Here is a 27947-nt window from a genome sequence, read left to right as displayed (position 1 = left end):
TATAATATACTGTATACCGGTTGTTTAAATACATATATCGTAATATATATACCTACTCTAACATGGTGTTCATATCGTACCATAAGACATACTGTGATTATATTCTCTGCTCAATAAACACACAACCTTCCTGTGTCCTAAACCCTTAACATAGAAGAGTTCCCTCAACGTTACAGAGTGTGTTCAGTGTGTGTGTGTGGTGAAGCCCAACTTACCTGACCAAACCTAACCAAACCTAACCCAACCCTCTCCACCAGGTAGCGTTAGGGTAGTTAATTATTCTTCAGGAGAAAGAAGCTTGGGTGCTAATCTTCAGGTGACTCCAGAATATCGTAATCCAAAGGGCATTTGTTTTCTAATTAAGTTGTGTAAGTTGGTTGGGTTAGTTAAGTTACACCTGCGTCTCTCGGGCATTTCGACACCTGTGCAAATTCGTGACTGAGTTGTGTATCAGTGTTGAAGCGTCGTAATCAGCGTTTAAGCGTCGTAATCGGTGTTTAAGCGTTGTGAATCAGCATTTAACCAATATATGTGTTTAAGCGTCGTAATCAGTATTGAAGCGTTATGTTATCAGTCGTTAATTTATGCTAAGACTCAGAATATATAGCAGGAAATCATTCTTCACTTAAGGTAGGGATAATAACACTTGTCATGGCGACACAGGCAAATGAAAATCACATGTTTTTATATTATTTTATTTTTATGTATATATTGACTCACAATTTATCTTGTGTAAAAATAGAACAGTATTATTTTTCGCAGGATGGAGAAGGGTATATAGAAGTGAGACTATAATTATAAAGAAAAAACATTATTATATATACCAGGATAGACAAAGAAATCTAAAAAAAATAGGACTTATACACCGTTCATTTATACATCCTAGGATAGACAAGAGTATTAGAGTAAGTAAGACAAAACAATATTATATATCCTAGGATAGACAAAACTTAAACACTATTCAATATATAGCAGGTTAGACAAGAGTTAATTATTGTTTTGTTTTAAAGGTCAATTAAAGACCCAAGTTCTTGTTGTTGTTGTTGGTCTTCATAAAAAAAAAACGCAAAAAAAAACTGAGAAGATAATAATTATTTGAAGAAGTTTACCGTAAAACCTGTTAACACACACACACACACACACACACACACACACACACACACACACACACACACACATATGAAGACAAATCATTGAATTGGTTTCGTAATCTGTGAATGTCTCACTGTTAATGTTAACGTCGCTTACAAAAAAATTACTTATGCTCTAGAGTTCTCCCGTATGTCTGTATGTTACTCTAGAAGTATCCTGGATATATCATGTTACTCTAGAATTGCCCTGTATATATCATGTTACTCTAGAAGTATCCTGGATATATCATGTTACTCGAGAATTGCCCTGTATACATCATGTTACTCTAGAATTGCCCTGTATATATCATGTTACTCTAGAATTGCCCTGTATATATCATGTTACTCTAGGATTGCCCTGTATACATCATGTTACTCTAGAATTACCCTGTATATATATCATGTTACTTTAGAATTACCCTGTATATATATCATGTTACTCTAGAATTACCCTGTATATATATCATGTTACTCTAGAATTACCCTGTATATATATCATGTTACTCTAGAATTTCCCTGTATATATTATGTTATTATTTAATTACCCTTAGACAGACCAGAGTAACATTGTCCTACCCTGTTATACACGGGGCCGGTCTTCTGACGTCTTCTGGTTTTCTATCATAACACAGTCTACCTGAAGCCCTACACCGACAATGTTCTTAACTCGGTCCCTTGTTATCAGAGTGAGTTGGCTCGGTGTGTGTGGTGTGGGTGAGGGGGGAATAGTAGCTGGTGTAGGTGTACAGGGTGGGAAGGGGAAAGTTAGACGTGAGGTGTGTTGAAGGCAGGTGTATATGAATGGTAAATGTTAAAAGTGTAAGTGTAGCTGCTATGAAATGCAGGTGTCTAAGGAGTGGAGATATGGAGGTATGGGGATGCCACTCTTCCCTCCACCACCACACTCCCCCTTCCTCCTCCCACCACTACACTCCGCCAGTCTCCTCCCACCACCACCACCACCACACTCGCCCTCTGGTGGCACTGGATACTAACTCACATCAATAACATGCCGGAAAAATTAATCTTATATAATACCCCATAATATCTGGAAGACTTTACATGGAAACATACTAAAACTGGCAGTTGTTAGTTAAGATATAAGGTTTCCCTATGTTAGATACTAATAGTTATACTCGTAGAAACATCAAACAAATATAAACTTGGTGAGTAAATCAGGTTAAGACTATAGGTAAATCATTCACCACATCTCGCTGAAGCCGGATTCTTGGTCAGTTTCCGACGACGCTTACAAGAACGTCAACAATGAAGACATCGCAAACAGTTTCATTAACGAACTAAACTAGACCCTAAGGACACTAATATTAACTTGAGGCTAAAGTGAGCTTAAGATTATCTCACATAATTGAATTCTAATCATTTCATAAAACTCAAATGATTATCATATAAAACGATGAGTATTTGCAGGGTTCGGGAGTAGCTACTTGATGGTGTATAGTAATGACAGGGAGTAGAGTCTTGGTTAAGGAGTTAGTTGTTGCTCGTGTGTGGTGGATGATGTGTTGTGTGCTGTATTGTGGGTGGTGTTGTGTGTGATGCTGAGTGTTGTTAGGGTGTTGTAAGGGCGTGTTGTAGTCTGTGTTGAGTTAGTTGTGTGTGGTGTTGGGAGTGTTGTGAGGGGGTATAGGTGTTATGAGGGAGTGTTATAGTTAGTGCTGTGGGGAGGTGAGTGAGCACTTCTCCCTTTATTCCTCCTGTAGGTGAGGCTCAGCAGGTGGGGAAGTCGGGTGGGGGAGACTTGGGCACGTCGTTCCTGCCGCCCACCTGTAACACCAGCGACGCCCCCACCAGGGCGTCTGCCACCACCTGGCTCTCCAACATCCACACACCTGAGGGACAACACATGTTATACAATACAGATTTGTCAGTACACTAAGCTTCATATACCTGAAAACATTTACTCCAAGGGATTAAGTCATCATATTCAAGGGGTTAAGTCAATACACAAGAGTTTAAATCAGGGCACTCGGGAGGTTAAGTCAATACACCGAAAGAGTTGTCATTGTACCCAGGGGTTTGTCACTGTCGTCAAGGGTTAAGCTAATACCACCAAGGGGTTAAGTCTTTATACTCAAGAGGTTAAGTTACAGCACCTGAGCGTCAATAACAAGGACGAAGGAAGAGCATCATACCTGGGTTATCCGCGACAATTCTGACGATGGTGTAGCCTCCTGGCGGGATGGCCACCGAGTCCTTCATAACAGGGCTCTCCAGGTCCCTCACCAGCTTCCCCTCTCGATCCAGCTGCATCATCTTCTCCCGGGAGAGGTTGGGATTCACCCAAGTGTCGTCCAGGTCAGCCGTGATTAAGGTGGAGTTTTCGGTGAGGACAGGCAGAGGGTTGGTGGTGTTGGGTACCTGACTAGCTTCTACTTGACTCAGGACCCAGAACTTGTAGCCGTGGAGATGGACGGGATAAGACGTGCCATTGGCTGGGCCTGCGGGAGAAAAGGGACTTGTTTTACATAGGAGTTAATGACATACAGTATAGTGTTGTATAGTGTAAAGCAAGGGTGGGGAAAGCTATGAGGTAAGAGGCCAGATCGAAATTATAAAAGTTCTTCGGGGCCACCTGTTGTTTTCAATGCTATTAATTTTGTATGCAGATTTAATGGGTATGACCTTTACCCTGGAACATCATCCCAATGCAGTGATCCACCTCTTAGTCATTAGTGACTCACCTCACAATTGACCCACCTCACAAATAACCCACCTTACAAATGACCCACCTCCTTCAGTGACCCACCTCACCGGTGACCCACCTCATCAGTGACCCACCTCATCAGGGACCCACCTCACCAGTGACCCACCTCGCCAGTGACCCACCTCCGTCAATGACCCACCTTCACCAATGAGGACAAGGTCGACGATGCTACCCATGGGGATGTTAAGGTTGTGGATACACTCGCAGTAGTCGGCGTTACACTGGCCGTGACGCACACCTTCACCGCTACAATTCTCTGACTTAAGTGGTCGACGGTTCACCAGGAGAGGCTTGGGAGGCGCCCTGAAGGTGAGGTGGTTGATCTGCGGCGTCCACACCTGCTTCTCCCGGCTATCTGGAGTGGTGAGGAAAACTTAGGTAATGAGGAGTATTATAACCTAACCTAACCTAAGCTAAGCTAACTAACTAAACCTTTGCAAATACTTCATTCTGTTGTGGGGTGAGTTGGGTTGAGCCACTTAGACATGTATACACACTGGCATAAAATGGAAAAACTCGAACTTCTTCCGACAATTGATTTTCATAGCTATATTATCTCGGACTACGAAATGCCGAAACTCTATGAGGTAAAAAGGCTCACGTGTAGATTAGCAACCCCCCCCCCCACACCAGCCTATTTCACCCGGCGATTAAGAACCTTAACGCTACTTAGGGGGGGATAGGTTAGGTTACAGTAGTTTAGGTTACTTTATGTTAATGTTAGGGTGTTTACTCATCAGGTGAAATAAATTACCCCTTAAATCAACAAAAGGCATTGGAAAAAATCCTCACCTTGGTAGATATTGTAGTAGACGAGGGAGTAGAAGTTCTGGTTGTGGATCATGTTAGTAGAAAAGGCGAGGTAGAAGGTCAAATTACCTCGGTTGGTCTTGAGTTTGTCAGGGAGGGGGAGGGAGGCAACCAGGCTACTCACACACCTCTGACCAGGGCTGCCACACCTCCCGCTGAACTCCACCTGAACAGTGATGGCATACTGAGTGTCACGACAGGGTTGGTTTGGTTGGGTTAGAATTTTAGTATAGGAAGTATGAGTATGATGTATTAATTTCCATGAGGAGGACAAGAAGGTTAAAACCATCGTCATTAAATGGTTAAATCATCGTCATCATCAACTAAGGGTTAAACCATGGGCATCAAAGGGTTAAATCAGTCACCAAAGAGTTAATCCATCGTCATTAAATGGTTAAATCATCGTTATCATCAACGAAGGGTTAAACCGTACTTATCAGAGAGTTAAATCGTCATCAAATGGTTAAATCATCGTCATCATCAACAAAGAGTTAAACCGTAGTCATCATAGAGTTAAATCATCGTCATAAATAAGTTTAATACTACTACTACTAATAAAAAGGATTAAACCATCATCATCTCATAACATATTACATTGAGATGGTTTGAACACAACTCACAGTGCCAGGTTCCGGGATGCTGACGGGCGTGGACGGGATCTCGGGTAAGGGCTGGAAGAGGGTGTAGTTGGAGGGGAGGTACTGGAGGGCGGCGTATTGGTGGAGGCCGGTACACTCTCCTCCCCCCGTCACCCTCACCCAGTATGTTCCCCCGGCCTTGTCAGGGTCTTGCTCTGCCGTGAACATGGCGTCGTACCGCTCTCCTGTGAGGGCGATCAGGTAGGGTGAGAGAGGGTGTAAGGGAGTTAAGGTGAGGGAGGGGAGCGTTGAGGTAACTAGGGTGAAGGGAGTGCAGGGTGAGGGGAAGTTGAATGACTAATTTGGGTATAGTGTAGTGCCTCACTTGTATATCTCTGCTGTATAATGCCTCACCTGGGTGTAGGAGGATAGAAGAGGCGTTGACGGGTGAGACACGGCCTCCATCAGCAGAGAGGATGATGAGGTCGTGACTGTCCACCGTCACCGTCACGGGACAGTTGGTGATGGCCGCGTTGATCATCCTTAGACGGTATCTGGTACCTGTGGAGGGGGGGTATGTTAGGGAGTTTAATTGTCTCGTGTATTATATATTTTTGATAACGTTTGTGTGTTTTATATTTTCAAGAAACTTCATAAACTCTGCCGGGTGATACTTGAAATAGCCGGAAAGGGACACAGTTTTGTCTGCCTTCGTCTCGTTATTTGAGACATTTTTATTTGTTTAAAGATCCCGTTGGGTAGATGAACGTTCACAGACGGTCGGACGGGAGAGTGAAATAGGGGTATTATTGGTTGAAGAAAGGAAGGAACGGGGGAACATTGGGGGATGAAGATGAGAGAGACGGACAGAAAGAGAGACGTACCGTTCTCTACGAGGAACCTGGCGTACGGTACCCTGGGAGTGGCAGCGTCCTCTTCATGCTGTGGGTGATGATAAGACCTTAGTGGAACTGGGAGACAATCTCCTCAGTGAGAGACAATAACTAGGTCCTACGTAAGAGGTGTCAATACGTCAGGGAGACTCACCTATTGACAATTGATTCACCTACTGAGAGCCTCAGTAACTTAAGTCCCGCTGAGTCTACCCTTTCTTGTACCTCATCGATCTTGAATCTCATAAAGCTTCACTGATAACCAATCTACGTCTCAGAGCCTCATTACCTCTCACTTAAGCCTCAGTGATAACCAATCTACGTCTCAGAGCCTCATTACCTCTCACTTAAGCCTCAGTGATAACCAAACAAAGAGTCATTCAGAGCCTCACCTGCTGCGGTCCCTTGCCGTTGATAAGGATGGCGTCAGGCTTGACTATCCCGGCGCCGCTGTACCTGTTGGCGTACTGCACCTGTGTCGACTTGTGGTACCAGTCGTTGACCTGTAACCACGGAGGCGTTGTGTGGTTAGTGGTGATACAGTGATGTGGTCAGTGATGGTGCGGTGTATATACTGTACATGGTGTCCAAATAAAAAATAATGTACATACACTGCCTTACAGATTTCAGTGAAGATCGCGTGAATGCTTGTACGGTACTATAATGACAACATTGTCCTCATTTGTGGGAGACCTCACACATCAACAAGTGAGGTCAATGTTGTTATAATTCAAGCATTCACGCGATCTCTGTTGCTTCTGTTGTGTTGCCCCTATTGTTGTGCTCCTGTTATAGAGCCCCTTTTGTGGTGCCCCTGTTATAGAGCCCCTTTTGTGGTGCCCCTGTTATAGAGCCCCTTTTGTGGTGCCCCTGTTATAGAGCCCCTTTTATGGTGCCCCTGTTATAGAGCCCCTTTTGTGGTGCCCCTGTTATAGAGCCCCTTTTGTGGTGCCCCTGTTATAGAGCCCTTTTTGGTGTCCCTGTTATAGAGCCCCTTTTGTGGTGCCCCTGTTATAGAGCCCCTTTTGTGGTGCCCCTGTTATAGAGCCCCTTTTGTGGTGCCCCTGTTATAGAGCCCCTTTTGTGGTGCCCCTGTTATAGAGCCCCTTTTGTGGTGCCCCTGTTATAGAGCCCCCTTTTTGTGTTGTCCCTGTTGTAAGGCCTCTTTTGTGTTGCCCCTCTTATTGTGATGCTCCTGTTGTGAAGCATTATAGTATTGTACTTTTATACAATCACCGGTGCTTAGAAACGAACGTATAAATCTTTGCCTGGCCCTAAACTAGTCAGCATTGATTGGATTTTGACATGAAAAATCAATTGGTATTTTTTTCTTCTCGTGTCTAAATGATGCCTCAGGAACAAGACCCACATCCACCAAATGAAAAAAAAAATGAATAAAACAGATGTTCTCAGCAGGATATTGTCACTGTAAAGGACAAACGTAAGAACCCCTTGACCGGTGTAAACATATAAGTGACAGGGTTATTTATTTATTTTAGATCATAATGCCTTCAGAGTAGGTGAATATAAGTGTTTCTCTCTCAAAATGTAAAGAATTATTTTTCAGGGTGTCTTTGTTTCCTTATTCCCAGGGAGGATGGCAGGCCAAGCCGCTTTTGTCAAGTTGTCACCCTTCCGGCGGCCGCTCCCAGCACCCGCTTTCCTGAAGTTATAACTTGGAACCTAAGCATGTGTGCCACTATGAAACTGAGGTAATGTTTGAGTGTTCTTATCTTCTTATATATATATAGCTACCTGTATATGATGTATTTCTGCCTCTTCAAACTTTTTCCAGTTAAAGCAAAATGGCTGAAGACGTGAACAAATACAGATACGAAATTTTTAGATCAGTAGTTGTCATCACACCATTGTCACTGCCGTAAAATATATGTTTGGCTGAGGATTTTTTCTTCCATAACAAGGCTCCAAATCTGGTTAATTGTCTTGATTCACATTAGCCAGCATCACCCAGCAGCTGCACATCATTCAAAGAAAAAACATAGGACGCTACACACACACATACACACACACACACACACACACACACACACACACACACTCTGTTGCTGCTGCTTCCTCACTCACTTGGGATAGTGCGTTGTTTATTCCGTCCTTCCATCTTCTTGGTCTTCTTTTCGCCATCTTACCCACACCTCTGAATCATACACCCCTTTCAACAATCTTTTTTTCCCATCCTTTATATCCATGCTCTCTGTTGTCATTCCTTTGGCGCCCCTCCCTCTGCCGTACACAGTCTGTACACTCATGCTACCTAGTGTATCATTATATTATCATTAATATTTCAACGGCGATATTACCCACGCTTGGTGCCTTCTTACCATTCTTAGTCTCTCCTCCTCCTCCCTCATTGGTTTTTCCTCTTTGACTCTGACATTCTTCGTTACAGTGAACTTCATATACGTTTATAAATATATATTAGATCACCTGAAAATTAGACATCCGACTAATTTCACCTGAAAATGAACCATCCTATCCTAGCTGGGGTGTCTAATCTTCAGGTGATCCAATATTATTGTGTACCTCATATCATAATACATGACTGGCGACGTTGGTTGACGGGGACACAGCCGAAGGTGAGATGACACTTACCATCAGGAGATGTTCAGCCAGGAACTGGTTGGGGTCAACTTCGGTGGGCTGGTGGACGATCAAGGGACCAAACAGCCCGTCACCACGCTCCAGACCTGGGGGCGGGGGGGAGGGTGGTATTTGTGACGTAGTACACAACCTACACAAATATACATACACACCTACATATTAATTGTCCGCACCAATTTACGATAACAACTAAGAGGTATAAATGTGTGTTTAATCATTAACCAGAAGAGAGATTATGCAAAATACTTAAGTGAAAGATTGACAGCAGCCCAGCGTGAAAATTTGCGAAACACTTATTTCTACAACTGTTAACCTGAGGGGAATATATGTTGTAAACTGTGAGTTAACAGTGCACTAGGAACCAACGTTTATGGTAAGGGACAACACAAACATTCCAATTAGTATCTTACCGGGAGAAGTGGAGATAAACAACGAAATATTTCCTACATAGGAGAGTTACTACTCTTTGTGTCACCAGTCTTACCAGTACTTACCAGTCTGTGCGTGCCAGAAGTGAGTGCCGGGGTTGGAGGCGAAGAAGGCGTATCTGAAGCCAGAGCCCGGGGATATGGGGCACTGTGTGACGCCCGGGGTACCGTCCATGTAGGGTGTAGAACGGGCGGTGGGCATTGAAAATGACGCCCCCATGGTGAGGCCGTGCCAGTGTAACGTCATCGCTGTCGACGGCAGGTTGTTCATCACGTCCACCAACACCTTGTCCCCCACACACACCTGCGGCAATAAGACACCGTCAGGAGCGTAACTTCCCCTCACACCACTTGTGTTAATACCCAGCAGCATTACCAGCATCCTCATTAAAGGGTCAAGTGAAGGGTTCAAGTGTTGCCACGATACTGTTTTTGGAACTTGTGTGTAAACATGTGAAGAGAAAACGTTTATAGTATATATATATATATATATATATATATATATATATATATATATATATATATATATATATATATATATATATATATATATATATATATATATATATATATATATATATATATATATATATATATAGTATATATATATATATATATATATATATACAAAAGCTAATGTGTTTTTGTATATATATTAATTAAATAACCACTGGAAAGCAGGAAAAAAAACTGCCCAAGCGCTTTCCAATTCACATGTTGATGTAGTACAGTACAGTACAGTACAGCAGGGGCGGATCCAGGAGTATCAAAAGTAGGGGTCCAAGAGGTTTTGGGTGGGGGACCATGGCAAGCACAGCGAGCCCACCCAGCTTTTTTGTTGGTCCACCCAGAATTATTTTTTTTCAAATGACCAATATTATGGGCATTTTGAGGCGCATTTGATATTAGGAGATATTTTGAGGTCAACAGTATTTAGTTTTTACCATTCAAAAATGCCCTTGTATAGTAGGAGGGTGCCGTTGAGACAACATGTGTAGAGTAATTTATCAAGAGGGAGATGTAGACTGAGGTGTCGGGAGGGTCACATACAAGTGACAGTTTTTCGATGGTCACACACGGTCAGGCAGGGTTATGGTGCTATACCGACAGTCTTAAGGCTACTAACAGTTTTTCAACAGTGAAAAGATTTAATTGATTTATATAAACCTAAACTAAGGTTGACTTCTACCAGCAGTATTCCTCACACTAATACGGAATTCAATAATTTCTCCATCAATATTTGATTTACACGAAACTAATTTACAAACTTTATTCCTGTCAATACGATTATCAGATTCTCTCGTATGAACAAATAGAGCATCACATACCTGTCCTGTACTGATGCTGTATTTATGTTGTTTTTATAGTAACCAAGTCCTTGTTCGTTACAATGTAGACTTTTCTGCATTGTTTACACGAGATCTACTACACACATCCACATGAATTAACAAGAGAATTTTACAGAAGCATAAGCAATTACCTTCCTGTATTTTAATTCCTGGATGCGTGAATTCAGGACTATATAAACGTATGGCTGGGATGAAGACCTTCCTCTGGCAGCTTCACTTATGTGGACGTTCACGAAGGTGCTTTCATCTAATCTTGTTTTTGTTTCTTTGTGGTTATTTGTATATTATAAGAATCACAAGTCCTGTGATTCTCTGTGAATATATTTTTCTTTTGTACAGGTCAAGGGTTCACAGTTGGTATGACATTGATTTTAGCACTGTAGACACACCGTAAACGTCTCCTCTACACTCATACATACAACAAGTTACAACAACAGTGATCTCTTGATATAACCTCTTAAAGTGACAGTTTTAATTCTCAGTGGGCATCTCCCTCTCATGTATGAGTGTAACTGAAGAAGTTGCCAACGGGCGTCCTAACATACAGCTTTCCGTGAGTCTCTTTTGACGAATGTTTGTTTAAATTTGAGATATATACAGGACTGTGAACCTGTCGAATACCTCAAATAAATTTTAGTGGGAAATTTTTACACGGTCATCATCTAAGGTATTGCTGGTTGACTGAACTAATAAGAGGTGGACTGACCAAGTCTTCGTAAATAATGTACAGTACAGGGGTGAGGACTGACCTCTATAGGAGGACCTGGGATGGCCTTGTTGGCGGCCACTACCATCCTGCGGACACCGTCGGCCGCTACGCATTCTGGTCGCTCACAGTCAGTGGAGTTCCTAGGACAGTCATAACACGCCCTGGAATATAAGTACCGTTGAGTTAGCGTGAGGTGGGTCATAGCTTAGGGAGGGTTAGGGTGAGGTGGGATTAAATTGGGTAAGGTTGACAGTGGATGTTACGACACATCGAAAGAGAAACAACAACAACAACAACAATAATAATAATAATGATAATAATAACTACAATCATGAGATATCGACCAAGTACCTTAGAGTATTTGTTAACTAAAATTTAACCAAACTTTCCTTTGCCTTTATTTTTGTACTAGTAAAAAACCCATCTAGTGCTACTAGACAAACACATGGACAAAAAAGAGACAGACAGACAGACAGACAGACAGACAGACAAAACTATAAAAGTAATCGACCTAAGGAGATGAGGGAAGAGAGAGGGAGAGCTCACCTGGACATGGTCTGGTACAGGTGAATGTCGAAGTTGAACTGACAGATGCGGTGGTCGTCCTTCACACACGGCCGTCGGCAGAACTCACCTGAAATGACAGAGCAGGTGTAGTAGGTGTGGGGCCTGAGGCAATGCAGGTGTAGTAGGTGTGGGGCATGAGGCAATGCAGGTGTAGTAGGTGTGGGGCATGATCTAATGCAGGTGTAGTAGGTGTGGGGCATGATACAATGCAGACGTAGTAGGTGTGGGGCCTGAGGCAATGCAGGTGTAGTAGGTGTGGGGCCTGAGGCAATGCAGGTGTAGTAGGTGTGGGGCATGATACAATGCAGGTAGGTGGGGCCTGAGGCAATGCATGTAGTAGGTGGAGCCTGAGGCAATGCAGGTGTAGTAGGTGTGGAGCCTGGATAGGCAAGTATCTAGTCAAATACAAAATGTACACACACACACACACACACACACACACACACACACACACACAAACAATACCCCACAGCTTAAATTGCCTAAAACAGAGGCTAGCCGACCATGACACATCCTACCAACTGTGACATATGTGTGTTTCACCCAACAACAACACTTAATGCTGCTCCCTCCCTACCCTCACACTGCCATATCCACCCCCCCTGTCTCTCACCCTACCTTACCTCACCCTCACGCTACCTAACCCTCTCCCTTACCCTACCATCTCCCCTGACCCTTCTACCTTCCCTCACACCTCGCCTCACCCAACCATTTCCATCATCCTACCATCTGCCATCACCCTCTCTCCTCACTCTGCCATCCTCCCTTCACCCTCTATATTTTCTCCTCGTCTCCTCCTCACTCTCTACTCTACTCTACTCCCTTCCCCCATTAATCCTCTCTCTCTCTCTCTCTCTCTCTCTCTTCTTCAAGGCATCTTTTACCCTGAACCCTTCATCTCTCCCCTATCACCTTACCTCACCCCTTCCTTTCCTCCCCTCACCTCACCCCTTCTCCACCTCCCCTCATCGTATCCCCCTCTCTTCCCTACATCACTCCTTTACCCTGTTCCTTCTTTCCCCAGATTTCTTCCCCTTTCCCCCTTTCCCACTCCCATTTTTCTCCCCCTTCCGTCCCCTCTTCTCCCTTCCTCCCCTCTCGGTTCATTACCCTTTCGCCCCCTTCTCTTTTTTCACTCTAACTCTCCACCTCCCTCCCCTTTCCTTCCTCTCTCCTCCTTCCCATCCCTCACCTCTACCTTCCTCTTCCCGCCCACCTCCTCTTTCCATCCTCCTCTCTGCTCCTTGTCTTCCTTTCTCCAGCCTCGCTCTACTCTCTCCCCCGGACACACACACACACACACACACACACACACACACACACACACACACACACACACACACACAACGCCTCATTACCCAAAATTCTTGAAATGGGATAAAATTACGTTGAGTGATTCAGGACAATCCCATTCGTTGACGTCACAGATTGTTAAGTGCGTCACAGTCCCGCCAGTATCACTAGTTTCGTTATTAAGGATGAGATATTGTGACAAAAGGCGTAATACAACAGTGTGTGTGGAGTAAATAAGAGTCTTGTGGGTGAGTTGTATTAGACCACAAAAGTACCGACCATCCCCCACAGTTGGTTAGAGTGGCGTCATCACTACACACGCACATCACCCATCCACACACTATGCGTCATTTGTACCAAGTTTCGTCAATTGTCGTGGGGGGAGTTGACGATACAAACACACACACGCACACAGATGACGGTACAGAGAAACACACACGTAAATATACAGACAGACTTACACGTGTCCCCACCTAGGCCGAGGGGGTAAAAAAAAAAAGATAAATAAATAAATAAATATATATATATATATATATATATATATATATATATATATATATATATATATATATATATATATATATATATATATATATATATATATAATTAACTGGCTGTGTTAAGCTGTAGGACAAAAACTGTCAAACAAGGCATTAGATTTAACACTAAGACTCCCTGAACTAGATACATCCCTTGGATATCGATCAAGGGAAGCATATTAGCAGAGTAAGTGTTTGTGGACCTCAGGCCAGGGAGTGTTGGGAGGCTGTTACCAGTGATCATTGGTGTAACAGCGTCATATGTTGTTGTGGTCAAGTGGTCGTGTTGCTGAAGTGTTTTGTGAATGGTAGACGTGAGGGAGGGGTGGATAAAGCCAGAGGAATAGAGAAACAACGTGGAGAGATAAGGAATAGTTGGTGTGGTGTTGTGATGATGTAAATGGTGGCATGAAAGGGATAGATAAACCAAGGAGAAGTGAAGGTCAGATCTCTCTCCGAGGTGAATGGGTGTGCGTAGTCATACTTTTGTTGGTCTTCAGCGAGTCTTCTTCCATCGGCATTTTTCCCATCCGTTTAGACTTTAGAAGATGAAATTACCTAAATTAGATCAGTAAAGCGCGGTCGCAATATCCGCGGTGATGTCATGGCATGTCAGCTGCTCTCTCATAACCACTATAACATCACAGTAAGTTTAAGTGTGTCGTCTTAAGTCCATAACTCTCATATTGCATAAGTAGTCGGCTCGCCTAAGGACTCCATCTTCATCACGGAGAGAGACGTGCGGGATAGAAACTCTTGATATGTTTCAAAACAGCCACTTACTATGCCCATACTTTACATTTATCAGGAAGTTGTGTTTTTTAGACACTTGTCTTCCTTGGTTTATTAGATTAAATATTGTGACGGAGATCTTCGGTATGTCAAGAGTTGCGCAACCTTCTGATCGCCCTTTCAGTTAGTGAGGTGGTCAAATTACGGTCAATTCTATGGCTATGTTAGTTCCTAGCTCTATATACAGCAAGTCCGTTACATAACCAATGGGTGTACGGGTATGTAAGATCTTATTGAGTGATTTTCAGCAAACACCAAAGAGAACTAAGGACAGTATCAAGTACACTGGAGCGGTACTTTTATTCCGTGTGTTTTGTCTCCAGCAACGTGACAGTGGCTAGAGACTGGGTTAATTCACTGCTGCTCTGGAGGGAAAGTGTTCGTATTTATAACTACTGGGCGGTCTGAGAAAGGCGGAAAAATACAGACAATATTATGAAGATCAAGAACTAAAAAACCCACAGGTTAACGAGTGGAAATGTAAACATGTTAAATTATGTAGATTTTATTTAAGAGCTTTATCTTCCTGCCTCAAGTACTAAGCATATAAGAACATAAACATGGAGGAAGATGCAGCGGGCCCATTGGCCCATACTAGGCAGCCCTGTTTACACCCAACCCATATCGCTCATATATCCGTCCAGCCTATATTTGAAGCTATCCAGCGTATTCGAGTTAATGATGATGTTCGGTAACTTGTTCCACTCATCCACTAATCTATTTCCAAACCAATGTTTTCCTATCTCGCGCCTAAATCTAAATTTGTCTAATTTAAAACCATTGCCATGAATTCGCTCCTGGTTGGATAGTTAAGTACCTTTGTTATATCACCTTTGTTTAACCCTGACTTTCATTTATTCACCTCGATCATATCGCCCCTGTCTATGTACTCACGGTTCCTAATGCCCGGGATTACTCTTGTCATTCTCCTCTGAATGCTTTCTAGGGATTCTATATCCATTCTGTAGTAAGGTGATCAGAACTGAATCGTGTAATCCAAGTGAGGTCTCACAAGCGCAAGATATATTTTTAGGATAACCTCGCTATTCTTGTAACTAACACTCCTTTGTATGAACCCAAGTACTTTGTTAACCTTGTTTCGAGCAACTACACATTGTTGTCTTGGTTTAAGATTCCTGCGTATCATTACTCTTAAATCTTTCTCACAGTCGGATTTCTCTATAAAAACGTTGTTCATCTGATATCTGATTTCTCAGGTTACATCTCCTAGACTAAATACTTTACAATTGTCCACTTTAAGTTTCATCTACCATTTTTCAGACCATGCGAAAAATTTGTTTAGGTCTTCCTGTAGTTTTGCGGAGTCCTCGTCAGATTTAATTACACACCCTATTTTAGTGCCGTCAGCAAATTTACTTATGATGCTGTCTACGCTTGTAGTACTACATTATATGGATAGTGACGAACTACTACTATTACTTTGCTGTCACCCGGAATCGGGTATGACGATTATCCAGCTACGAGACATTGATATGAGTTATTAGGGATGTCACCTTTATTAGTGAGCTCTGAGGTGACTAGAGAGGCCGATACGGGACCGGCAGTGTCGTCCACAGATGTTGCACGGGGCGGCGGCAGCGTCTTTTCGGCGTTGGCACTTGTCTGCCTCGATATGCAGTCGGTCTACCTCGAAAGTATTGACACCTCGTGTGGTGCTCCTCCAAGCGTTACGGTGTGGAGTAATCCTCCCCCAGGTGAGGGGGATCGATTTGGCAGTTGTTCAGGTTTGTTTTAAGACTATCCTTATACCTTTTCAGTTGCCCGCCAGCGTTACGTTTACTATTCGTTAGGTGACCGTAAAGTAGCTGCTTTGACAGTCTACTGTCGTCCATGCGGGTAACATGGCCAGTCCAACGAAGTTGCTCATGGGTAATGGTAGCCTCGATGCTCCTACAGTTGAGTCAGGGTGAATACTAGCCTTTGTTCTCTTGTCTTCCCAGCGAACTCGGAAGATGGAACGTAGACTACGTTGGTGAAAGCTTTTAAGTGCCTTGAGGTGCCTCCTGTATGTGATCCATGTCTCGCTGCCATATAGCAGGGTGGGAAGGACCACTGCTCGATATACGTACAACTTTGTAGATAATTTCAGCTCCCTACGAATGAGGACACGGGTATTGAATCTGCCAAAGGCTCGAGATACACAATTGATCCGATATTGAAACTCTTCATCGATGTCCGCGGTGGTGGACAGGTGGAAGCCGAGATACTGAAAGTAGGTAACATTAGAGAAGATACTACCGTTAAGCTGGATGGATGGTGGAGGTGTGGCTGAACCAGGGATACACACACACACACACACACACACACACACACACACACAGAGGACAAGATATAGAGGAAGGAGGGTCAACTGAGAGAGAGGACAGAGAGGAACAAAACGCACACAGTACCCACATGTAAGCCTTCAGACCACCACCAACAGGGAATAATTGACGGTTATGACTCTGTGGGCAGCGTCTTGTTCATCCCGGTCAATCTGTTACTGGGACGAGGTCGCTCTCCTTACACCGCGGTACAAGTAACTACTCACGTCAACACAGCAACAAGCAGGAAGGCTGAGTCGTCCAGGCTGAGTATGTCTTGAAGGTTATGACCGTCTTGCAATACGTGATAGTAGTATTAATGACAGTAACTATTGCCGCCCAACTGAATCATAACACTAAGTTGTTTTGAAAGAAGTTAGTTGAAGGTCTCACCCCAAGAAACGAACCCGGTAGCAGACACACACACTCATACGCTTACTCATACACGAACACACACACACACACACACACACACACACACACACACACAAGTAAGACCCTCTCGAGAAGATCAAATTGGAACATTCCAATCTTGTTTAATCATCCAGGAACATTACGTCATGAACTGAGCAAAAAAAAAACGAGTAAATTGTTATAATACTCATGTTACGACTCAGAGACGGCTATTACAGTCTCGTAACCTAACCTAACCTATCCTATTACAGTCTCATAATCTAACCTAACCTAACCTAACCAAGTCAATAAGTGTAGGTGATTTGGATGACTAAGTGACGTAATATATAACTTTTGAGTCCTTATTTTACTTGGACACCCTTCAGTTTAATAGTGTGTGTGTGTGTGTGTGTGTGTGTGTGTGTGTGTGCGCGCGAACTGTTATACATAAAGCTCAGGTTAATTAGGATAGGTGATGGTAAATATTTTTCTAACTGACAAGTAATTTTTTTTTTATCTATTCCGTTAGTGTGTTTTATTATGGCGGGGATGTTAAGAGTTCGTGTTGACCTAACGCCTCCCATAGTGGTATATCGTCTCCTGCCTGTAGATTATTGGGTTGTATAAATATATAGTAATGTAGCACTAAGGTCTTATTTTTTTTCGTGGCTCATCTTTTCAAGGCGTTTCAGAGATATCGTCCGAAATCAAGACCACATAAAAACAAAAGAAACATTATTTACACAGTAGTCGCCGTGAAGGGAACAGCGTCACCTAAAACAAAACAACATCGCGTAACTCATGTGATTGTGTGTCTGAAATTTAAGGTTATATTACTATTATTATTATTTCTGTATTAATAAATATTTCTACTACTATTACTACTACTATTATTATTTTACTATTACTACGACTACTACTACGATCTATTACTAACAATAACAATTAGAAATAGTGATCCCTATGTAATCAACTGTTTAAACAAAAGACGAGACAAGATGACATTCCCCTAATCTCACAACTGTTGAGACGCGTATTAAAAAATAGCAACTTACGATGTAAACATTGCCAAGTTTATATTATACACTATTTAATTCGTTTTTTAAAGGAATAATGAAAGGGTCACGGTCAGCCTTGGTGTAGCTCCTGTTAGTGGCTGCAAAACGCATGGTAACCACTTGCTTCACTGCCACGACCTCCCTTGTGTGTTTATGTGTGTGTGTGACGTCGCAAAATTCATGGTGCCATAGAATACCAAACGTCTCTCTCTCTCTCTCTCTCTCCTGACCTTGAGTAGTGGAGGACAAATTCCTAGACACTAGTGGCAATATCTGGCATCTACTTGAGGGTCATTTATTCACTCAGCATTTCTCTGTATTATATAATGATATTTTTCATGTTTTTAGTCTGCTATTAATCATAAAGATAAACAGTATCACTTGCTCAAACATGTGACCTACATATTGCCAAAGGTCGAGGTAATTTTGGCCGCAGCTATACATAGGGATAGGGATGAAGACACTGGCGCCACTTTACCTAGCGTGATGTTATCTTGAGCAGTCTCATTGTTGTCATTCATGCGGTTGTGATGACGGTAATAACGCCAGCGAGTGTCGCCCCTCACCCGCTGCTGATGATACCGGTGCACGAACTTCCCGATCTTGTACTCGTCCAGATCGAGGCCGAGCTTGTATTGGAAATATGCCTTCGCTGCTGCTGCGCCGAACTTGAGAGCGTATTTAGCTATCTGTATCTTAACGTAGGCACCCAATATTTTCTTCCCGATCTTCCCAACTGCCATTCCCGCAAGGCCACCAGCAGCCAGCTTGGTCCCGAAGCTCCCGTGACCATACCCTGGCAGGTGCGACGGGGAGAGGAACTTGCTTTTCTTCATGGCCTTGTGAGCAATTATGCCCGTAACTGCTGCACCAATGGCCGCCTTCACCTTATCTTTCTTGTTCTTATTTTTAAGTGGCTTAGGATATCCTCCTACTGGGTATCCGCCAAAGCCTCCAGCAGCAGCCATCCCCATCATTGGGGAGCCTGGTCGAGTTGCTGTCGGGTACCCGCTATACGGTTGATAGGCAGAAGGGTAAGTAGCGCGAGGCTGGCTGAAATGAGAATAACCGCCATGGCTGACCGCGGGGTATCCACCGTAAGGTTGATTTCCAGAAGGGTAGCTTCCGAAAGGTTGAGTGCCAGATGGGTATCCTGGAACTGGCTGTGTACCTGTGGGATAGCCACCAACAGGTCTTGTACCAGTGGGATATCCTGGGACGGGCTGTGTACCTGTAGGATAGCCACCAGCGGGTCTTGTACCTGTGGGATATCCTGGGACGGGCTGTGTACCTGTGGGATAACCACCAACAGGTCTTGTACCAGTGGGATATCCTGGGACGGGCTGTGTACCTGTGGGATAACCACCAACAGGTCTTGTACCAGTGGGATATCCTGGGACGGGCTGTGTACCTGTAGGATAGCCACCAGCGGGTTTTGTACCAGTGGGATATCCACCAACTGGTTGGGTGCCAGTTGGGTACCCTGTACCTGGTCTAGGGGCTGATGGATATACTGTTCCACTTGAACTACCACCGGTGGTCCCAGCGCCAGCACTGCCTGAAGTAACCCTGTTGGTGCTGCTGCTGCTGCTGGATGAACCACTGCGACTACCACTTGATCCGTATCTAGTACCACTGCTACTACCACTTGATCCGTAACTAGTACCACTGCTACTACCACTTGATCCGTATCTAGAACCACTGCTACTGCTACTTGATCCGTATCTAGAACTACTGCTGCTACTACTACTTGATCTTCTGGAGCTGCTGCTTCTTCTTCTCGTAACTCCCGGAGATCTCTTGCGTCTAATCAAGACTTCATCTTCCTCACTGTCAGAATACGTGGCAGCTTCAGCGACTGGCTCCTCTTCACATTCATCACCATTGCAATCAATGCCGAAGTCAAGGTCTCCAACTAGTTGCTTCACCAGATCTTCGTCTAGCTCTGTGTTATCAAGATCCTCATCCAACTCACTGTCAAGATCCTCATCCAACTCACTGTCAAGATCCTCATCCAACTCACTGTCAAGATTCCCATCCATCTCAAGGTCTTCTTCGCTATAATTTGCTTCATGACTGTCATCCTCAGTGTCCCCAGACGCCACGACGTCCTTCAGGCCACGAACAACATTTTTGAGGACCCTGGTGAGGTACTCCTCCGCCTCACCGGAACTCATCTTCTCAATTAACTCATCCAAATCGTGGTTGTTCGTTAAGGCGCCTGGGTTCTGCTCCAGCCAGTTCGCCAATATTTCCGAAATGGGGATGTGGTCGCCACCTTCTTGGCTTCTGTCACCCCAGGCTTGTGAGGGAGCTTGCATCCAGGGTGAAAAGCCATCCTCATCTGGAATAAAAAGAGAGTAAAGTGTATTACTATCTGACCACTGACACATGAACGTGTTTTTTTCTTCAAATAGTTGCAAATTTTGACGAAAATCCGCCAGAAATCACAAATCTTATCGGACCATCGGGAGATTTCCTCATACAGTATACACTAACAGCTGCATTGATTTAAGGGAGGGCTGTCATGATGGGATGGGCTGTCATGATGCGATGGGATGGGCTGTCATGATGGGATGGGCTCTCATGAAGGAATGGGCTGTCATGATGGGATGGGCTGTCATGATGGGATTGGCTGTCATGATGCGATGGGCTGTCACGATGGGATGGGCTGTCATGATGGGATGGGCTCTCATGAAGGAATGGGCTGTCATGATGGGCTGTCATGGGATGGGCTGTCATGATGGGATTGGCTGCATGATGCGATGGGTTGTCACGATGGGATGGGCTGGATCCTGGGCTCATGATGGGAATGGGTCATGAAGGAATGGGCTGTCATGATGGCTCTCATGAAGAATGGGCTGTCATGATGGGATGGGCTGATGCGATGGGATGGGCTGTCGATGGGATGGGCTCTCATGAAGGAATGATGGGATGGGCTGTCATGATGGGATTGGCTGTCATGATGCGATGGGCTGTCACGATGGGATGGGCTGTCATGATGGGATGGGCTCTCATGAAGGAATGGGCTGTCATGATGGGATGGGCTCTCATGAAGGAATGGGCTGTCATGATGGGATGGGCTCTCGTGAAGGAATGGGCTGTCATGACGGGATGGGTTGTCATGATGGGATAGTCTGTCATGATGGAATGGGTTGTCATGATGGGATAGTCTGTCATGATAGGATTGGCTCGGCTCGGCTCTCATGAAAGAAGTGGTCCCTTCTCCCCTCCTCCTCTACTTTCGTCAACCCCTCCCTACTCCTTCCCCCCCTTTCCCTAACCCCTCGGTCCCCGCCACCAGGAACTAAGCTACTCCCACACTCCCTTAAGTAGAGACAATTTACCCGGTTAGAATTAAGTGAGTGCCCTGACTAGACCATCACGTACATGGTTATTAGCTAGCTGGTGAAAATTGGGTGTTTATCTCATAGACTCTACCATAAACTAACTCACAAGAAGCCTTACACTTTACACTATGGAATGTTATTTGTCAGTTGTTCGACCATTTGGACAGTTTAAGCTCACCAATTGGTATTGATATAATGTCTTCTTGGTTTTCAATCTTTCTGAAGAATTGTTTATATCGTCCGCATATTTGATGATGTTTCTCGAGATGTTTTCGTCATTTTCGTTGATCGTAAGTACAATAGGACCTAAGACGACTCCTTGAGGTACTTTGCTCTCGACCTGGTTGATTTTACTCTAATTAGAACAACTCTTTGATTCCCATCTTTTAACCAGAGTTTTTTTTAAGCCATTGCAGTATTTCACCCGTGGTGCTGCAAAGGTGAATTTTTAATAGTCTTATATATGGATCTATCTCGAATGCATCAGAGAAACCAATAAGTAATATATTAACTGGAAATCCCTGGTCCTGAGTCTGTCACAGTTTCAAGTAATGTGAGTAAATTAGTCAATATTTAATCCTTATGAGTCTCTGCTGTGATGCCTTATATAAATCATCTGCTTCATGCTGCGCTAATAGTTAGCTCCCTCGTATTTCCCTGATCGTTTGTGCGTCTGTTTGTCAGTGCGTCTGTCCACCTGTCACTAGGGTTAATTTTTCCTTAGAACAAAAAAGTAGAACACAGGGTGAGTAAAATCATCCATAGAAGAAATCGCTTTCAATCCAGGTACAGGTTGGCTAAATATTATGGGACTGTCAGCTTTTCAAACACAACCCGACATGATACACCACAGAGACGCTTAAAAGTTTCAACGAGATGGTAAACATAAACCCTATCATTCTTTTCAAGCTGTCGCGATTTCAAGCTTACTGAGTCATCAAGTAGAACTGAAACAAGAATGTACTTCTCCGCGCAGAAAGTAATACACCCATGGAGGAGTCACTGATGTACATTAGGTGTAGAAATAAGAACAATAATAACATCTACACACACACACACACACATCCTTGACCACCGAAGGGTCAAGACGTACCTGGCGCTCCTCTCGGAGCAGCCAGGTCAACTGTTAAGTTGGCCCATACCAACCCCCTCCCCTGAACCCTCCTCCCCACCGGAATATCAACAAGTTCTCGCCAGAAGTTACAATTTCATTTAGGAAAGGAACGGAACCAGTGTTAAACAGAGGTGAACAGGGTGAACAGTGCTTAAGTCAGTGAGAACAACTCAACAGTAACAGTCGCACCCAAGTTAACCTTCACACAGTGAGGTCCCAGGTACCCAGTGATAACGGCCCGTGAGACCCAACAACCAGCGATGTGTTAATCCGTCTACGATAGGAAGGCCTGGGACCACACCTCACTCATATAACACCATCTGTGAGGGAATTACTACACCACGTCAGGCCCCTCATAACACCATATGTGAAGGAGTTACTACACCACATGAGGCCCCTCATAACACCATCTGTGAAGGAATTACTACACCACGTGAGGCCCCGCATAACACCATCTGTGAAGGAATTACTACACCACGTGAGGCCCCTCATAACACCATCTGTGAGGGAATTACTACACCACGCCAGGTCCCTCATAACACCATCTGAGGGAACTACTACACCACGTGAGTTCCTCCTAACACCATCTGGGAGGGAGTTACTATACACTACGAGTTTGCTGTTCAACACCTACATTAATCTGTATGTTCACTGTATGTTCCTTTACCTTTCTCTAATGAAGGCTTTTGTTAAACCACCAATGTATGTAATAAGTCATTTATGTCCAATGTATATTTGCAGCCTTCGGGCTGCAGAACTTTTTCAATAAACCGTTAATTATTATTATTATTTACACTATACCTACTATATATACTTGTTTTTATTGTACCATCAAAACCGTTTTATCGGAAATTATCATGTAAATAGATAAGAAATTTCCATTGCAATAAATATATTTGCCAACTAGACATAATCCTGACAGCTCTGTCCTCCTGTCCAACCTTAATACTGTACAACCCATCTTGTACTGCTTCCCCATTATACTTATGTTTTTCAATTCCACTGTAAATTATGTATAATGCTTATATTATAAAAAAAAATAATAAAATAAATAAATAAATAAAATAAATAAATATTGAAGTGATAACCGTGGTAACATTCTGAGATGTTCTTATTACCACCATGCTATGTGTACTATTCCAGATGATACTAAATGTTACACAATACTTCCTTGAGATGAAAGTACAGTATATGTCAGATGCCTACAGGAGAGCTGAGGTTCTCAACTGGCTTGGCCATGTTAATATTGTTAGTATTATCCACTCTGTATCTGTGTTTTTCTGGCTAAATAAACTGTTTCAATTCAACCCTAACAAGACACAGTACTGTAGGGTGGTGGCGAGGACCTAACACCCCGAGGCTTCACACCCCCCTCCCCCCCACCCCCCGTCTGGGTCAGCCTCCTGCGTGCTGACTTAATTTAGTCCAGCTTCATCGTTATTCCCAGCTTTCACGGCTTGTACTCCACGTTTATGGCATTTCCTGTCCTCTCGCTTCTTCCCGTCTACTATGAACTAATGGTATTTATCACCTCTTATTACACATCTACTAACTACAGTATGTATGTTCATCTGGTCCAAACTTATGCCAAACAAGTCTGGTTTGAATGTAGTTTACTTGTTAGTCTTAATGTTCCTTCAGGAGGCATATCTCTATTGTGTGTGTGTGTATTCAGAAGTGTCCCTGAAGAACTTACAAATAGACTAAGGTTTTGCCAGCAATACTTGTGTCTGCCCACTCGGTAGCATCTTATTGAACTGCATTTGCAGTCAGTATTGGAGCCTTAATCACTATAACTAAAATGTAAGTAAATTAAAGTATTTTCTAGGAGAAATCACACTCGTGTCAGGATAAACCTCCTCTCCTCTCTGGTGTGGTGCAATAAATGCCTCCTAGTCGGCCATGAGGGGTACTTAACCCAATATGAGCCTTAATTATTACACAATTGCAATACTTAACGCACTTGTAAGTTCAATATCAAAGTCCCAAACTATGTTTTAAAGGGATGTGACGCAATAATAGGGTAGACTGTGGGTTTATTTTTATATATAGGCGCTCTTCAACAACATGTCTCATTATTCAACAAGACTGAACAAGAGCTGATCATTGTGTGCGTTTTGCCACCCTTATAACAATTCCTCACGCGCAAAAAAGACTATGTCAGTCACATCGTGAGTAAGTAATTTATGTCACTGTTCTCTTGAAGTTTTCTAGACATCTATCTACCATTTTATCTATTAGCTTCAATCTCTCCTCCCCCCTCACCCCCCACCTACCCTCAGTGTGGGATGAATCAAGAGAGAGTAATCTGTGTGAGGGGTGGATGACGTGTGTAGAAAATGACTGGGAAGGGGCTAAGTTAAACAAGAGGGAATATCCTTGATCGTACGTACTGTATGTTGATAAACCTGAATATTTGGCATCCTTATTGAGTCACAACGCTGTAATAATAGTGTCATGTTTATAGAAGGACCTAATTTCCCGCTGTTGTAGAAATAGATGAAGACACTGAGTATATAGAAACTGGCATCTAACACAGAAGGATGTGATCTAAGTGATTGTGTTTAGGAAAAGAACGGAGTGAGGTGGACAGTATCTGACTACAGTACTGTACACCCGAGGATGCCAGTCCGGTAGCTCACTGTACTACTGTAACCAGAAAGATGAATCTCTGGTAATTTTGATTTATTGATGGTTGGTGTATGTACTGACCTAAAGATTACGTGGTTAAAGGTCCAGTTGTTAAAGCGCAGTAGTAAGTTATAACCTCGACATAAGCTAAGGTGTATCCTGGACACTGACTATATATAAAGGGACTACAAAGGGACAGATCCTCTACAGTATACAGGGACCACAAAGCCACACATTAACCAGACACGCCACAGGTTAAGTGAGTCCATTAAGGGAATACAGTCGCCAGTTGTGTGTTAGACCACAGCCTTACACCTGCACCCCATCTCAATGTAACTATTAGGATATACTGGAGGTCCACAATGATTGGTGTCCATTAAGACTAGAGCACCATAGGATTCAGCCCCTATCGTAATGGTCGGGTTAGGTTAGGTAAGGTGAAGTAAAGTTAAGTTAGGGTGAGTTAAGGTTAAATTTGGTTAAGTTAGGTGTGGTAAGGTTATGTTTATTGAGGTAAGTAGATCAATTAAGTTAGGTGAGGTAAGGTTAGTTTAGGTTAGTAAGGTAAGTTAAGATTAGGTTAGTTAAGGAAGAAACGGATGATAGTGAATGCTGACAGCTATAAGAAGAAACATGATAGTGTAGACTGACAGCTATACTGTAGGAGAATATGATAGTGTAGGTTGACAGCTATGGGAAGAAACGGATGATAGTGGAGGCTGACAGTCATAGGAAGAAACGGATGATAGTGGAGGCTGACAACTATAGAAAGAAACGGATGACAGTGGCTGTAAGAAAATATGGTCAACAAGAAGAAGTAGAAATCACATAGCAAGTTGAGTTGTCTGATAAAACGATTGCAGTAGTCGTCGTCACAGATCCTAGAGGTGTATTATCAGTACTTGAGAAGAGCGCGCACGCGACAAAGGTGACACGTATGAGGAGAAGTCAAGATTGTGTTATTGTAATTTCGCGAAGAAAACCTGAGCACCCAACTCGTAGCACAATATATGCAGAAAGGTCAAGCTAGTGTTATTGTTTTCTTGTGAACAAAACCCGACTCCCTGTCCAAGACGAATGATAGTGAAGTGTTGTTAGAGATGATAATGATGTGAGGAAGTGTCATGCCTTTATGTTTTCTTTTCAACACTTTTCTTGCATCATTGTTCTCTCCATCATTTCTTGTCTCTAACTTTCGCACTCTATATGACGTCTGTTTATCCGCCTCCTTTACCAATGTTTTCTCGTTCTCTATCATATAAATGTTTTCTTGTTTCCCCTGTATGAATGTTTTCTTGTTCTACCTAATATTTTTCTTCTTGTGGATCAAAACATATTAATAATATGGAGGATCACGTATCAGTTTATGTTCCTGTGCCTCTAATGTGTACAAACAGAGGTTTAAGAGTTTATCATTATGTAAGCCAGGAGGCCATTCACCGGAACACCTCAAGATTAACCCATAGCTTATGTCACCTTAAGATTAAACACCCTTCTGTAACCTAACCCCCCCCCCCTAGGCCCCCAGGTAGTGTTAGGGTGGGCGTCACTGAAGAAATAGAAAATCACATGTTCGTTGAGTGCCTTGACCTCGACACTGTCTGGTGGTCAAGGGTATATCTTGTCACAATATCGGTCACTCTGTCACACTGAGTCCCTGACCTATTATACATGAACAGTTGGGAGAAGAGGCGTCACAAATTCATTAAATTTTGTTATATTAAGTCCCAGAATTGTCTGAGAATTGATTTAGATCGCCATAGACTCAGTCACTTGTGTCATTATCAAGACCTTGAACTATACTGTATGTGACTAGTGAAGGGAGGGTTGGGGAGTGGAGGCGGGGGGGGTGTCAGTGCCAGTCATTCTGTCACTTCAAGGTTCCGAACTAAACATTATTGCTTGTTGTCCTCACTTACGAAACAGTTTAGCACATCTTATAGAATAATAGTCTTATCTTTACCACGATTCTCATAAAGACAAGATGAGAACTTACTGTTTATGTCTTGGGCGGTGGCGGAGTTTGCTAGGAGAGACGCTACAACGCCCAGGATTAGCGGCGCCACCATCTTCGTCTAACTCACGCTGGTCAACTGAGTCTCCCTACCTCCTGACCTCTCTTTATATAGCCTCGCCTCGCCCCCGCCATCTTTGTTGTTTATGAAGGCCGTGTGTCATGTTGCCGACGCTCAATGACTCATGATTACTGACACACTTGTACTAACTCCATCTATCTGTTTGTCTGTCAACTCGCCTTCAACATTACTAACACAGGTACTATAACAACACGATCTATCTGTTTTTGTCCATCTTTCTATCAACCTTTTAATTCGAGAGCATGATCATCGACATATTTTCAACAACTCGATCCATCAAACTCTCAACTCAAACTGACACTTCTAAGCATTGGATTCAAGCTACCTGTCCATCCACCTATCAGCTAGTAATCAGTTGCAAGGTCATTGACATTCTTTCATCACCTCGATCAATCTATCAAAGTTACTTAACCTGAGAATAAAAGATGGTGTAGATGGTGTTTGTTGTTGTTGTTGTTGTGATATATTCAGATGTGTCAACGCCCAGATAACTTTTGTACTTAGGAATTACTGAAAGACACTCAATCTGAATACTTTTTTGACTCGGTG

The 27947-nt window shown here is 43.3% G+C and overlaps 1 protein-coding gene and 1 long non-coding RNA gene across 2 annotated transcripts; one reads left to right on the top strand and one right to left on the bottom strand.

Annotated features, from left to right (window-relative positions):
* Nucleotides 1-681: 681 nt before the first annotated feature.
* Nucleotides 682-27443, bottom strand: LOC121867970. Its single transcript, XM_042368146.1, has 14 exons — nt 27299-27443; nt 18686-20551; nt 11788-11875; nt 11282-11402; nt 9250-9487; nt 8747-8841; nt 6529-6639; nt 6128-6185; nt 5658-5804; nt 5286-5488; nt 4648-4831; nt 3995-4210; nt 3284-3589; nt 682-2980 (listed from the first exon to the last, which is right to left on the bottom strand). Exons 1-14 carry the CDS (start codon nt 27369-27371, stop codon nt 2859-2861), a joined length of 3828 nt encoding a protein of 1275 aa, XP_042224080.1. The 5' UTR covers nt 27372-27443; the 3' UTR covers nt 682-2858.
* On the top strand, nt 11904-12190 carry LOC121867971. Its single transcript, XR_006089274.1, has 3 exons — nt 11904-11924; nt 11989-12116; nt 12170-12190. It is a non-coding gene; the product is annotated as an uncharacterized LOC121867971 (long non-coding RNA).
* Nucleotides 27444-27947: the final 504 nt, after the last annotated feature.

This window comes from Homarus americanus, unplaced genomic scaffold (genome assembly GCF_018991925.1).
Source record: "Homarus americanus isolate GMGI-L3 unplaced genomic scaffold, GMGI_Hamer_2.0 scaffold37032, whole genome shotgun sequence".
Taxonomy (NCBI): domain Eukaryota; kingdom Metazoa; phylum Arthropoda; class Malacostraca; order Decapoda; family Nephropidae; genus Homarus; species Homarus americanus.
Note: the sequence above shows the minus strand (reverse complement) of the source record. Positions and strands in the feature narration are given on the sequence as shown.